Source organism: Didymella exigua, assembly GCF_010094145.1.
Source record: "Didymella exigua CBS 183.55 unplaced genomic scaffold M421scaffold_62, whole genome shotgun sequence".
Lineage (NCBI taxonomy): Eukaryota > Fungi > Ascomycota > Dothideomycetes > Pleosporales > Didymellaceae > Didymella > Didymella exigua.
Genome location: NW_022984836.1, coordinates 15,203 through 29,451, shown reverse-complemented (window position 1 = coordinate 29,451; position 14,249 = coordinate 15,203). Strand labels below are relative to the sequence as shown.

General features: G+C 50.6%; 5 protein-coding genes across 5 annotated transcripts; 3 read left to right on the top strand and 2 right to left on the bottom strand.

The window, feature by feature from the left end:
• Positions 1-430: 430 nt before the first annotated feature.
• M421DRAFT_77394 (uncharacterized protein) lies at positions 431-1,111 on the top strand (the record flags this gene model as incomplete). The annotated part of the gene is made up of 1 exon (XM_033597316.1): positions 431-1,111. The coding sequence occupies one exon, from the start codon at positions 431-433 to the stop codon at positions 1,109-1,111; it is 681 nt and encodes a 226-aa protein (XP_033442930.1).
• Positions 1,112-2,782: 1,671 nt separating this feature from the next.
• M421DRAFT_426604 (uncharacterized protein) lies at positions 2,783-3,520 on the bottom strand. Its single transcript, XM_033594451.1, has one exon. The coding sequence runs from the start codon at positions 3,380-3,382 to the stop codon at positions 3,197-3,199; it is 186 nt and encodes a 61-aa protein (XP_033442929.1). The 5' UTR covers positions 3,383-3,520; the 3' UTR covers positions 2,783-3,196.
• A 231-nt stretch (positions 3,521-3,751) lies between these two features.
• On the top strand, positions 3,752-5,311 carry M421DRAFT_426603 (FAD/NAD(P)-binding domain-containing protein). The gene has a single exon (XM_033594450.1). It carries the CDS (start codon positions 3,793-3,795, stop codon positions 4,930-4,932), a length of 1,140 nt encoding a protein of 379 aa, XP_033442928.1. The 5' UTR covers positions 3,752-3,792; the 3' UTR covers positions 4,933-5,311.
• A 1,334-nt stretch (positions 5,312-6,645) lies between these two features.
• Positions 6,646-8,514, top strand: M421DRAFT_77444 (MFS general substrate transporter; the record flags this gene model as incomplete). The annotated part of the gene is made up of 3 exons (XM_033597325.1): positions 6,646-7,047; positions 7,107-7,340; positions 7,390-8,514. 3 exons carry the CDS (start codon positions 6,646-6,648, stop codon positions 8,512-8,514), a joined length of 1,761 nt encoding a protein of 586 aa, XP_033442927.1.
• Positions 8,264-10,461, bottom strand: M421DRAFT_426602 (pyruvate decarboxylase). Its single transcript, XM_033594449.1, has 2 exons — positions 10,298-10,461; positions 8,264-10,241 (listed from the first exon to the last, which is right to left on the bottom strand). Exons 1-2 carry the CDS (start codon positions 10,377-10,379, stop codon positions 8,551-8,553), a joined length of 1,773 nt encoding a protein of 590 aa, XP_033442926.1. The 5' UTR covers positions 10,380-10,461; the 3' UTR covers positions 8,264-8,550.
• Between the last annotated feature and the right edge of the window lie 3,788 nt (positions 10,462-14,249).

Sequence of the window (14,249 nt, the reverse complement as noted above, 5' to 3'; positions counted from 1 at the left end):
CGGTCAGTCCTTGCAAGCAATTGCTTTCACGGACATAGAGGGAACTCAAACACCTGAATTGCCTTCGACAAGGCTGATGAAATATCCTCACGATGAAGAAGCATCAGAAAAAATTGCTTGACCTGATTGGTGGATTGAAGCCGTGAAATAGTCCCGAGAGAGCCCGCTACGAGGCCAAACCCAATGAAACAGCTTCTGGCGTCCAACCCCTTTGCGCGCCAGATTCCGACTGTGACACGGCGTTTACATGAAGTACAGGTAGTACAATAGGGTTGGGTAGTGCTTTAGATCTCGAATTTCACTGTCCTCGAGTTGCTTCTCTCCCAATACCCTGACCAAACGTTGGTTACCTGTCGCTCGTTCTTGACAACTACATTGAACATCTACATTTGGGAGCATCACAACCTTGCACCACCCCACAACCATCAAGATGCGCTCCACATTCGTTCTCGCAGCCCTTCTCTGGCTCGCTGCAGCGCAAACTTCGGTCGTCTCCATTCCCTTCTACATCCTCGACACGCAATCCATCGAAGCGTCCATCATCTCCGCAAATCCCTCCGCCACAACGATGGCCCTCAATTGTCCCGCCGGCACCGACGCAAGCGACTGCGGTCTCTTCCCTGAGATGATCCTCATCTACGGTCCCTCTACATACCATCTCGACATGGGCGTCGGCGACGCCCAGGTGTTTACAGGTAGCGTAGATTGTAATCGCGCAGCGACCGTGACGTGCATTGAATTTGCGTCGGGGAGTGAGGCGAATTTTCCGGGGAGTAGCACGACGACATATGAAAGTGAGGAAATTCTGACGTTGCCTGTTACGGTGACCAGTGGGGCGGAAAAGCTAGGTGCCCAGGCAAGCGCAACTGGTAGCGCCCAGAGAAGCGCAAGTACGAGCGGCAGCTCTGCGGCTTCTGGAAGTGCAGCGAGCTCTTCTACGGCGAGCGTTACGCAGATTGTTGGCACAAGTAGCGCGATTGCGAGCGGTACGTCACATACCTCTGGTGTTACTTCTGCTTCAGCGACTCCCTCCACAGGCGCGGCATCGGCCAACGTCGCCATTTCCTATAGCGCTTTTGTTGGTGCAGCCGCAGTTCTACTCCTCTCATAGAGACCCACTTCTTCGACCTTGGAGCGATCTCCTGTTGCTGTAATGCATTCTCGACTGCATTTGAGGGTTGATGTCAGCGCCGCCATCGTAGTTGCCAAGAAGGCGATCTGATTGTGTGAAGATCGTGTATGGCAACGAGTAAAGCCCATTAATGAATCAATTCAATGCCGATAGAGACGTGGGAGAGGTTTTCTCTTACCGCTCCAAATTGCGCCCTTCATCATATTAGGTTTGCAGCACATCATTGCTTAGGTACACCTCGTCATGCCTCAACACTTTACGCTTCAAACCTTTACCGAAGCTTGTCGCCTATCAAAGCTACATGATGTACAGAGTGTGCCCACATCCGAACGCGTGCTTCATATTCTCCACCTGCTTGCCATTATGCCGGGCCTGGCACGATTGTTCAGGACGGTGTTGGCCCTGCATTTTGGACGCCGTCACTCTTCCGCATCGTTTCAATAGCTGTCTTCATATACTGTAACTGCGTGAGCAGTGTCGGTCGGAGACTGTGATCAACGAGTGTATTGCTATCTTTTCTCGCACTTGCCCACCGGGCAGTACCTGCTACAATAGGATATCATGTGATCTAAGCCACGTGATTACATATACACTCGCGCTGTCATAGTCACACCGAAACCCCATGCCAAGGTGAAATGGATCGTGCAACTCCTTGTACTTGAGGCCTGTTCGAGCGACTATGTCCAGGAAGCCCTTGTTCTCCGAGTAGTCATGACCCCAGTCGCTCAGGTACAGTTTTTTGAGATAAGGCAACAACCCATCCACCTTCTGCACAAACTCCCAGAGAGCGTAATATGCCAAAGGTGTGTGGCACTGGTAGTCTTCCAAATGCAGGGCTCTGAGGGACTGTGGCAGTCTCGATGCGAAAGCTAGTCGCGGCAAGGTTCCAGGGGTCAGCTGGAGGAAATTGTCATGTGTAGCTCGTGCCACTAGCAGCGCGACATTCGAAGTCACTCGCGAATATAAGATGCTCATCTGGTCGAGGCAGCTCCGGATCGCTCGTAAGCAGTGAGGTCGAACATCGCAAGGTGCTCAGCTGCTTGAAGCCTGCAAACGATACGTATGGCCATTCAAGACCGCTATCGACCATCATGGGTAACTTGCCGCAAGTCAGCGAGGGGTACATGGGTTCGTGCTTGGTTATCCGACTCACGTCGAAGTCCCCCCCGCGTACGGTCAGATATCTCAGGGAGTGACCAGTATACAGGAGAAGCGCAGCAGTGATTCTCTTTAATGAGAATGACCCTCCTTCGTAGACAAGAGAGTTTTGGCCATTTGCGTAACCAAAAGTCCGAAGACTATTGATCTTGCTTAGAACTGAAATCAGTTGATGCGGTTCGAATGTCGAATCCTAAAGTACGAGATTCTTCAAATTCGAGTTTGGAACATGATCAAAGTCCAGAAACCTTGCGCAGCTGCCCATCCTGCTTGCAGCAAACGATTCGACACAAGGCAGATGCATGCTGGCTAGCAGCCAATCCATAGGTAGCCCGCCTTCGTCGATGTTACGATCCAGTTTGACCTCAACGACCCTCAGATACTGTAACGGCAATCCCGTCGGCGTTGAAAAATCCCGCGCGATGTTGACGAGCAGCTGCAAAAGGTCATTATCACCTACCAGACAACCGAAACACTCCAATCTGTGCAGGTTGGGCGCCATAAAAATTAGATAGGTGGAGAGCCATCGTATTTGGGAGTGCTAAGGACCGACGTAGAAGCTCTGTCGCCAGGAACTGTCTTTGAACACATCGAATGTGTCTCCATGGACATCTGTCAGCTTTCGCATTTGACCCAGCAGTTCCATACTCTCAGACTGGCTGTATGTACGTTCTTCAAGCTCACAGTCAAAGCACAGAGTCTTGACATAGTACGCAAGATGCTTATTCCTCGTAATCTCCAATACCCTTTCGTGGAAAGGTCTTCTCTTATCGTCAGATTCGACAGTGTTCCAGTACCGCCAGCGTTTTCGATGTTTCGAAAGGACATCGCTCAAAGTGCGGTGTACTTCGCGACAGCTGAGTGCCAGTGCGTAGGCAACATGGGGCTCGCATGACTCTCCAATTGTCAGGAGGAGTGCTGCTGGAAGATCGAGTACAGATATTGTGCAATAATGTGATTAGGAGTGAAGTTGATCATCTTTAAATCCGATAATTGCACCACCGCCAAGCGCCAAGCGAGATTGCTTGATGCCACTGCCATTAGACCCGGTTGCAGTGCAACATATATGAATATCGAGATTTTGCTGGACATGATAGTGGCCTGTATTTCTGATAGAGATGATCAATTACAGGATAAGTCGATGAAGAACGGTAGGGTTCGAGCATTCGAACGCTTCACAGCATCTAGAAAGCAACCAGGGTTGTTGAATGCGCGAGCCTATAGCACAAGCTGCCTGACGCCACCAAAGCAGTCGGCGAAGATCTTAATGGCAAGCATTCGCATGAAATGTTGCAGGCTGTTGAGCAAGAGGAGCGTTGTTAGAGAGCGGAAAGATGCAAGCGCGAATGGTCGCCAAAAAGGTCAGCAATAAACCCAACTTCTGATTGGCTCGATCTAGCTCGATCGCCAATGCAAGTCGTCCTTTTCAGCAGCACGACCACCAGAGCATCAAAGTCTCGCGGTCTTCCGGCTTCCTTGCAACATATTTGAGAGTAACAGGCATGTCGCAACCAACAGTCAGCATTGTGGGTGCTGGCATTGGTGGTCTCACTCTTGGCCGTTGCCTCCTACATCGCGGCATCCGCGCCGTGTTGTACGAGAAAGCACCATCCAGCCCTCGCCATACTTATGCCATCACGCTGCAACCAGCATCTTACCGTCCACTTTTGAAGGCACTCGACATCGACGAAAGTACGTTCAGAAAGCGTGTTGCTGTCGATGCCGGTATCGGCGGCTCCGGCAACATCAACGCCGAAGGCTATGGCTATAGAAATCTAGAACCAGCATCATTTCGAGCACACCGTGGAAAGTTGGAAGAGCTGCTAAGAGAAGGGCTGGACGTAAGATGGGAGCATACGCTGCAGAGTGTCAAGACGGATGGAAGCCTTGACCTAGAATTCGCCAACGGACAATGCGTAAAAGCTGACATCGCTATTGGCATCGAGGGACCGCATTCGGTTGTTCGCAAACAGTTCCTTCCTTCAGCCAGTCCCGACATTCTACCGTACGTTGCTTTCAATGGCAAGCGTAGGATACCCCGGGAGACTTTCGACAAGTTGTACGCCTCCTCTTACAAAAACACAACAGTGCTGGAACTTCGGAATGGCGACATAGTCCTCAACATCAGCATCAGCGAAGCGACCCCGGAGCAGGTCAGCATCAGCTGGATCTACTCGCGCCCTTCGCGGGGGTCATCAGACGCATTGTTCAAGCCCAATAGGCCGAACGCTGCCGCAAAAGATATCCCACAAGAATTTTATACGGAGGTGGAAGGATTAGAAGAGCTGTCTCAGCCATTCGCCGATGTCTTCGATGCGGAGAAGCTGCGCAAGGAGAGAGTTCTGCATTGGTTGATGCGCAGCATCCTCATTCAGAAGTCTGAGTTACAGGACCTGGGTCTAAAGAAGATAGCGCTAATGGGCGATGCGGCACATGCAGAGCAAATCATTGGCGGCGGAGGTGCAAACGGGGCTATTGATGATGGCGTGAGCCTTGCGAAATGGATTGCGGAGAAGGGGACTGCGGACATCACAAGCTGGTACCACGAGAGGTATGCGAGCTGGCAGAAGGGGCAGGAGGAGAGTCAAGCGAGTATTGCGGGTATTCACGGGCAGCAGGATGCTGGGAAACAGAAGCTGTAGATTGAGATATTGTTCCGGAGCGTAAAGGGGGTAGTCGTTGCCCAAATCGATGATGAGGTGCAGCGGCCCGTACGCTTCAGTCGAGAGAACAAGGCAGGCCTCGCGGAAATTTTGTTCATCTATGTGCTGATGAACGTTGGGGTACGAATCCTGATGTGCTTCGGCGATGTCGCTCGAAAGGCGGCGGTGCAGAGCATCGGGCGCAAATGATCCGTTCGAGGCGGCCATGGCGGTTTGCAGGGAGGCTTCGTCAAACAGGGAGGACCGAGGAAGCGATATTCCTATCAACTTTGTGATGTCTCTCCAGTCCGAAACTCTCAATCCGTTCTTATGCTTCTCATGGCCTCATGTGGTCGAAAACGTTTCGTCTTGCAACGCCCTTCACACCAATCATCAACATCCGGATGATGGTGATACGCCCACGAAGAGCTGGGCAGCAAATCGTCAAAGGCGGAGTCCCGTGCGTCTTTGCCCTTTTCATTCTGCACACGAGTGCCTCCCGCACAGCCTCGTCATTGCTTCCAAACAAAGCGAGGTGCAGCATGATCGTTATTTCGAGGCATTGTTATTGGTTTCGAAACTAGAAGCGTAGGGTAAAGACGCGCTGGCCGTGGTGTTTGATGAGGGAGGTTGGAGCGCTGGGCAAAGCGTCCGCGGAGCTCCGGTGCTGACAAAGGAAGCTACGTAAGACCAGCCACGGTTCCTTCCGCTGGAGTCGCCCTCCGTCAGGTCAGTCTCCGGGGGTATAAGCGTTTGGGCACCGACGTGACTCGGACCGGTTTGGCCCATAGCCTCGGTGATATTTTCACAGCCTTGGTGAACGTCAATTACGACAAGTCTGATGTGTACAAACTCTGCTTCTTGAGGTGTGGTATGTCATATATTGAGTGCAGGACGTACCCCAGACTCGTTTCATGAAAGCAACAGAATGACATCGTGACGAACTGGAGGAGCAGAGACAGGGCTGTACTGGTAACACGCGGTTCATGCCGTGTTTCGAAGTCACAGGGGAGCGAACCCTACGAACCTTGTCAACTACTGGCCTTGGGGCCTCGAGGTCTGAGGCGGCAACGCGATGTCCAATGCCACCGCGACGCAGTCCGCTCCGCATCTTCGCTTCCTCCCGTAGCCATGCGCGATTCAACGTCTGAAACCGTGCATCGGTGAACATGGTCTTTTAGCGTTTCAAATTGGCCGTGACACCTTGCACTACACCCTCTTCCCCTGTTCGAGTGTGTAGTGTCCTTACAACCTGTGCTGGCCTCCTAAGTGGTTAGACAGCTCCGTACGTACCCACAGTAGGCTTACACACCCTTGTAGGTTAGAGATTCAAGGCCCTTTAGGGTTTTTTTAGACCATACGCACGCATAAATGATGCCTGCAAAAGCTTTACGCTGGCTCACAGATTGGCTGGAAATCACGCTAGGCACCCGAACAGGGGAGGAGGGGGTGTGCATGCTTTGGGATCTCTGCCCACTCAATGGAGAAATTACGACGGGCTTATGATTATCGTTGATCAACGGTCACGGGCGATCAGCGAACACATGGACCTTACTACAGCGTCTCTTAAGTAGGTCCTCTGAGAACCGCCACCGAATGCTAGAAACCATCCAAAACTTGCTATGTAGATTGCATCTTCACCGCATCTCCCTCGCTTGTTTGTCATCCACCTTCTGTCTCATTTGTTATCTTTCAGTACACAGCCTCCAAGTTATGTCATCTCTTTCAAGCCTCTATCCTGAAGGTGAGCTGGCTCCACCGCCGTCGTCTCAGCCACTTCGCAAGCCTACCCTTGTGCCTTCTGCGGAGGACCGCGATGATGATTGCAAGCCTTTCGCTCGCTTGTCTCGTGGCCTCAGCCGCCGCAGCGCTAGAGCCATTCGACGTAAACACGAGTCATACAATCTATCCGGCAGCATCTTCCTTGTGACATCTTCAGGCAAAACACTGAGTCTTCCCGTACCATCCGATAGCCCTGCAGACCCTCTGAACTGGGGACGATGGAAAACAGCGGGAGCCATCATATCAGTGGCATGGTTCTCCATCGTGTCACTCACAGTGGTTCAAGCAGCTAGCATGGTCTACCATGGCATTATGGTGGAGTTCGATGGCCAGGTACGTGCAATGTCTGGCTAGTAGCGTTCACCTACACCTATGACTGACAATTCACAAAGGATATCCATCCATGGACTATCGAGACGCTTGCCACTGCTCCTGCTTTATTCATGGGCCTCGGTGCACTGCTCTGGGTGCCACTTTCACTGGGTATGGGAAGACGCCTGGTCTTCCTCATTGCCACACTGATGATGTTACTCGCAACCATTGGTGCTGGATATGCGGCAAACTTTAACCAACTGCTCACTTGCGTATGTTTCCTTGGCCTGGGTGAAGGCTTCTCTGTGACCATCGTAAGTAGTATCGACTCCGTTCTAAACCCGCAGAAACTGACATAAGAAGGCTTTGCTCATGGTCATAGACATGACCTTCATACATCAACGACCTAAGGCAATAGCCCTTCTCTGGTCACTAGCAGGCTGTGCAGGCACCAGTTTGATAGCCGTCGTACCCTACATGTCTAACCATGGCGACGACTGGCGCCAATACTACCACTACTGGTCAATCCCTATGGGCATCTCCTTTGTACTCGTCTTTCTTCTCTATCCTGAAACCTACTTCAAGCGACCAACCGTGGCTTTTGACGGCCTCATACTACTGCAAAGCGCCACCGAGAAACTCACCGTCTATAAGGATGGCGAAGGAGACTCAGACATCTACCGCGACCTACCAGACCTGCCGACAGGGCAGCGCACAGGTTTCAATGGCTTACGCGATCGTCTCGGCCTCTCTCGTTCACCCTTCGCGTCATGGACAGCTGTCGGTCACTGTTACTACCAAATGGCGTTCTGCGCCATCAATCCCCTCATCTTCTGGGTCTTCCTCGCTTCATCAGTCAACTTCGCAGGCATGCTTTTCATCGGCGTCACATACGCCGAGATCCTGCGCTCGCCGCCATACAGTCTGTCTTCGGCGCTGATCGCGAACGTCAACATATGCTCCGGCGTCGGTGCACTCTTCGCCTTCCCTTTAGGCGGCGTTTTGATTTCCAAGATTCTCAGCCGCCTCGCGCAACGCAACCGCGGCGTTCGCGAGGCTGAGCACTTTCTCGTTGGATACATCTTGCCAGTCATCACCGGCGCACTGAGTACGATTATTTATGGGTTCGCTGTGCACCACAAGCTTCACTTCGCGTCTTACTATCTTGCCTATGGCCTAAATGGGTTCTCGTGGACTACCCTGTCGATCAGCAACACTATGTGGGTCACGGAGGCCTTCCCTCGATGGGCTGCCCCGGCCATCAGCGTTCTGGGAGGTGGATGCTATATTCTCAGCTTCTCCATGGGCTTTATCTTGAGGCCGTGGATCGAGGCACATGATTACAAGCTTGTGGGCATCGAACTTGCTGTTCTGCAGATCGTGAGCGGACTAGTGGCGGTCCCAATTGCGTTCTGGGGTAAGAACGCTCGACAAGCTATTCACGGCAAATGGGCTGGTGAGCGCGCTGGGGCACTTCGACCTTTGTAACGCACAGGTTTTGGTTTTGCTTTCTCCAGTAGGATCCTATGGTATCGTGACCGGCTTTATTTTCAATCCTTCCGTCCGCTTCTGCTCCTTGCCCATTAGCATTGCCAATGGGCCCTTGGGCACATCTTCACGATCCAAGAATAGCTCTACCATCCTTAGCCCTTTGCCATCCGAGAGCTCTTTGCTTTCGAGCACTGCTTCGAGCTCGCCCCATGTCCTTGCTGAAGCAGTGAACGTGCCCTCCTTCGCGCCGAAGAAACTCGGTGCGCCTAGATATTTCCAGGGCGCGACATTGTTGTAAGACTCCTCTAGGCCATGAATAGCCCTCTCAATCGTATATCCATCATTATTCAGCACCACAATAATCACGTCGAGGTTGTGTTGTATCATCGTTGAGATCTCTTGCACCGTCATTTGCAGACTCCCATCTCCAATAAACAAGATTGTGCGGCCACTGTTCGCGTTGCCATTGAAGGTGCCGTTGGCTTGTCGCTGCATCTGCCGTTGAGCCAGTGCGGCGCCCTGTGCAGCGGGCAGCATATAACCGATCGATAGCCATGTTACTGGCGCGAAAATCCGGACATTGGGTGGTGTGCGCATTTCTCGCACACCGTAGCCAGACGTGCCAGTCTCACCCATGACGATATCGCCGGGCCGAATGAAGGGAGTGAAGACCTCCCAGAGATTGCAATGTGAGATTTTACCGTCTTTTGGCATGCTTGAGAGAGATATAGTTTGTGTTTGCTGCCACGGCAGGCTCTGTAGGGCTGATGCAGAGTATCGGGCGAGCTTTGATGTGTCGAGTTCTGCAAGGAGCTTGGATACGGCGAGTGGCGCGGGGATGTCGCGGAAGACCTGACCGCAGATCTCGATCTCGGTATCTGTGAAGATGATGCTGATGTCTGACTCGGGCTTTGCGGTCAGAGCATAGGAGTTTGTTGTGCTAAAGTGAGGCCCGAACACCAGGACCAAGTCTGCTCGCTTGAAGAAGTCTTGGACTGACTGTTCATCGAAGGCTCCCTTATACACGCCTTGAAAGCTGGGTATGCTTTCGTCGATCAGCCCGCGACCATACGAGGTTGTCCAGGCGGGGACTTTAGAAGCTTCGATAATCGATTGTACGTCTTTGGTGATGTTCAGAGCTCTGCACTCGCCATCAAACAAGATGATAGGGGTTTTGGCTGCGTATAGCTTGTCGAGCACCTGTCTGATAGCATCGCTGACTGCTGGCGTTTCAAGAATCTCAGGAAGCCTGATGGGGATTTGGAGATTTCCCGATCGCACAGGCACGTCTACTAGATCGACTGGAATTTCAATGTAAACAGGTCTGCTGTAGATGAGGCACTGTTGGAGCACTCGATCGATCTCCTGCGGCGCAGTGAGGGGATCTCTCAAGCTCGTCTGAGCTACTGTGACATGCGCGTGCATCTGACCGAATCGCCGGAAGTTGCCATCGTTGAAAGTGTGATGTACACGACCTTGACCATCCTGGGTGGCGCGGTCCGGGGTTCCAACTATGTGCACGACGGGTGCTCTTTCGGCGTAGGCGCCCGCGATGGCGTTAATTGCTGATAGCTCTCCCACACCAAAGGTGGTGACAATGGCGCCGATGCCTCGGATCCTGCTGTAGCCATCTGCAGCGTAGCCGGCGTTCAGTTCGTTGGTGTTTCCGACCCAAAGCAATCCAGAAGGCTCGACATAGTCAAGCAAGTCGAGGTTGAAGTCGCCTAGGCACGATGGTTATTTACATGGGCTGCAGCAACACCTCGGAGAGCATGCTTACCAGGCACCCCATGAACCGCGGAGGCGCCGAGCTGATTCAAGCGAGTGAACAGATATTCTGCAAGTTTCATGGTGTCCGACATATCGGAAAAGGTATGCACTTGTTGTGATGTGAAGAGCTTACAGGGTCTCCTGTTATTTATACGAACGAAAGTTGGTGTTCGATGCCATCGGCGTCTCGAGCGCGTAAGGCCTTGAGTGGGGTCGCAGTGCGCGCTTGCTCGCGGCTGCCGTCGCTCATGCCGAACACTCCGACGCTCCGAATCTTCGAAGAAATCGACAATGCGCAAGTGCCAAACGCCCACCGAATTCTTGTCTACCCTGGTACGCGCCAAAGACGACATGTCGCATCGACTGCCCGCTTGCGATCCTTGCAGTTAAAGCTGTCTTGTGGCCACAAAAAGCCCGTATGCTCCCGGTGCAGCGCCAGTAGAAATGCTGACCACTGTGTTTACCGCGACCGACCCTCCAAGAAGCGGGAAGGCGCAAGCCAAGCTCCGCAACACAAGCACAAAATCGCAAAGAGCTCCTGCAAGCCTGAACGCCTTCGCAGTGTCTGATGACTCATCAAAGAAGTCGCGACGTTAAGCCAATCCCGGTTATTTAGGTCCATCAAGCCACACAACATTCTTCGACCACCTCGCTGTGAATATGAAATTGAACAAGGTGCAGCATTTCTAGGTTAAGTTCGAAGATCTGGGCAGTAATTAGCCTGGAAGTCTCTTACTGAGACTTGGGTGGACAGAGGCATTCATCTACCTCTCGCTGAACCTTTCATGGTATCCTGTACGTTTGTAGCCCACTCTACTATTAGCAAATGCGGTGACGAAGTCTTTCAAGATCTTTCGGCTACAGCTCCAACATTAAAACAGCTCTTTACGCAGACTTGGAAGCCTCTGAAAGTAACGTGTTCTATCAGTAAGCTGGCCACATCAGTATCCTGGCCACCCCACTAAAACGCGCTTTACTTGCCGTGCAACTGCTCTACAATCACATGGTCAAATTAAGTGAGGTTTAGAAGTAAGATAGATTAGATAGCTCTACATTAAGTCCTATTGTGACCTTGCACGTGGCATTTGCTACACGTTAGTGGTGCTCGCTGACGTCGTGGGGCAGCGTCAACCTAAGCGTCCTTTTCAACCACATTATTAGCCTGTAAGACTAGTAACTAAGCTTCCTCAACCTGTAGAGCTCCCCCACATGATATATACTGTCTACAATTTTGACGCTTATGTTGCTGGCGTTAATTTAAGGCACGTAGCTTTGTATTCTCTTAAGCTAGGATTCTTGCTAATTGCATAGTAAGCTGACAACCCTTAACAAGCTAAGAGATAGCTTGACTAGTTAGACTCTGTGATTAACGCCTAAGGAGATCTTGTACAAGGCGGGCCTGCTTTTGCAATTAATTAATAGTATGTAGTGTCTCAGCTGTCCAGGCTACTTCTATACTAGTAGCTGTCCCTAGTGGAGATAGTGTTCTAACTACAGTAAGGCATGTTAGGACACGCTCTAGACTGAATAGGATAAGCCCTGTTGCTTAAAACTTAGCCTTAATGTTACTCTCTAATAGGACAGTCTGCCTAATCCCTAAGTATATCTATAGGAAGTCATGCTTGTCCACATAGAAGATACTTTGGCAGGCAAGCTCAGACACCTTATGTCTATACAACATCTTAAGAGGAGAATAGTAGCCAACGTCAAGTGGCTGGAGGAGGTGTGACGTGTGAGGAGGCATACAGAGAGTAATAATCAGGTTGTCTGCACAGTACTGATCAAACTCAGTTGTAGCGTGGCTGCTGTGACTGTCAAGAATGAGTAGCCAACAAGTGTAAGGAGCTGGCCTCTGCGGGCTATTTGCAAGTACGAATCAAATGGATTTGTTGAGGGGTGGCTGCAGGCGGAGGTCTGCAGACTTTTATGTCCTCCGTGCGGAGGTGACACAATTAGTCAAGATTGGGACCTCCTGACTGGGGGTACAGCTGGGCAGGCACCTCCTCTCGGAGGTTGGCCGAGGCCGGCGAGCGCCGAGGCGCTACCATCGGGCCTAGCCCGTTACAACAAGCACCTGATGAGCGAGTCTGTGTGTGCCTGGTAAAGTGCTTTACCCAGTCAAGGCCTAGCTCATCTGTTATCTAGCTGTTATCACTAACAGCAACAGTCCAGTCAAGTAGGAGATCTTGATACTAGCTAGCCTAGTGGAGCTTCCCTGCTAGTATAAGGAAGGGTGGGATAGACTAACCTAACGCGTTAATACACTTAATTATTATTACATACTTACAATTGCCTAGCTAAATAACTATAGCGCAACTAACTGTGTTAGAGCTAGTAACTACCTTTAACATTAAAGCTACCCCTATTATAAACCTAGTCTTATTAAAGTTATAGACGTCCTTATTAGGTATTCTATATGTAACGCGTGTCTCCTCTACCAGCCTAAACCACGCGCTAATCCTGACAGGATCTTCACAGCATGCCCTCTAAGAGTAGAATTTCCTATTCTATTTTGTCTAAAGCTCTAGCTGGCAGTTAATAAAGCGTGACTAATAGCACTTGCTGATAGATAGGGGAAGAGGATCTTAGCTGTGGCCAGCAAGTAGCGCGTCTGCTATACGTCATACGTCAATAATCTAGGGTAGAAACCTGCAATAGTTAAGGTCTAAGATCTACTAAATAAGGGACTCCTCTTTAATAGGGCTAAGGTTTTAGTTAACATGCATTGCCTTGTGTTTAGAGAGGATACCTTAAAGGCGTGTCTAAAGAGTTAATTATAGGACATTATAAGTCCTTACAAGGGCACAGAGGGACTAAGAAGGTCTATTCTAAAAAGATATAATAGCAAGGTTTAATCTGCCTTCTTAAGAAGGCTGTACAGGTTGTTGGTATAGTATTATAGCTAATAGGATAAGACGCGTTGAGCGCGTTTTAGTGGGGTGGCCAGGATACTGATGTGGCCAGCTTACTGATAGAACACGTTACGTGTGAACGACGATATCGAGACATTCTGTGATATGTTCTGCAGGACGTACGCTTGCTAAGAGACACTCGGCTACTCTTCGCTGCCGTTTCGCGTGCGAGCATCGACATTACACAGTGCGATGGCCTCTACATGTCGGAGCAGGAGCGCTGCGCTCTTCGCAGACTCGCAATGAATTTTCCGATGTCTGTCTCGATATCACGCTCTCACTGGATTCCCTGAATGGCAATTCATTCTGCAGTGTGAGAGTTTCATCTTACGTTGACTCGTAGATGGTGATGAGAGTAGTCGCTGAATCTCTTTCTCTCCCTTCCCATCACTTCAAACTTCCTAAGCACCTCTTCAGAACTACGGGCTGCTGCTTACGAGATTGTCTTAGATACAACGAGTGTACTGTACCTAACATCAAAGCCTTTGCATCCGAACCGCCGAACCCCGCGATGAATCCGACTTCGCATAAGACTGGGGAAAGTTGCTGACTTTGCAGGTTATCACTCTTGATTGATTAGTTTAACGTCCTCTGTAAGTCTAAGACTATATAGGACGAGAGCAGTGGGGCTGCTCTAGTAATTTACAAGTTATTCTGTATAAGGGAATAACGTTGTCAGACATGAGCAAGGCTGGCCGTAACACTGGCTCGGCTGGAATGGAACTGCATGGAATGGACCGCGCAGCTGGTCGCACAAGAGCGGGGGATAAAAGCCACCTGTTTATAAATCAATTATTCAAATCAATTTATTACAACAATTAGCAAGAACCCTTTTAAATCTAATAATTAAGAGTCTTACTGCCTCTATTAGGCAAATACAAGAAACTAACTAGACAATAATAAGTACACTACCTAACCACAACTTAACAATCCTGCTGCGCGACTAGTATAACTAGACAACCTAGATTAACTAGATCTAAGCCTGCGCAGCAGTCTACAACATCTAGAACAACCTTAATCTAGAACATCTAGTACTATTTCTAGTAGAGC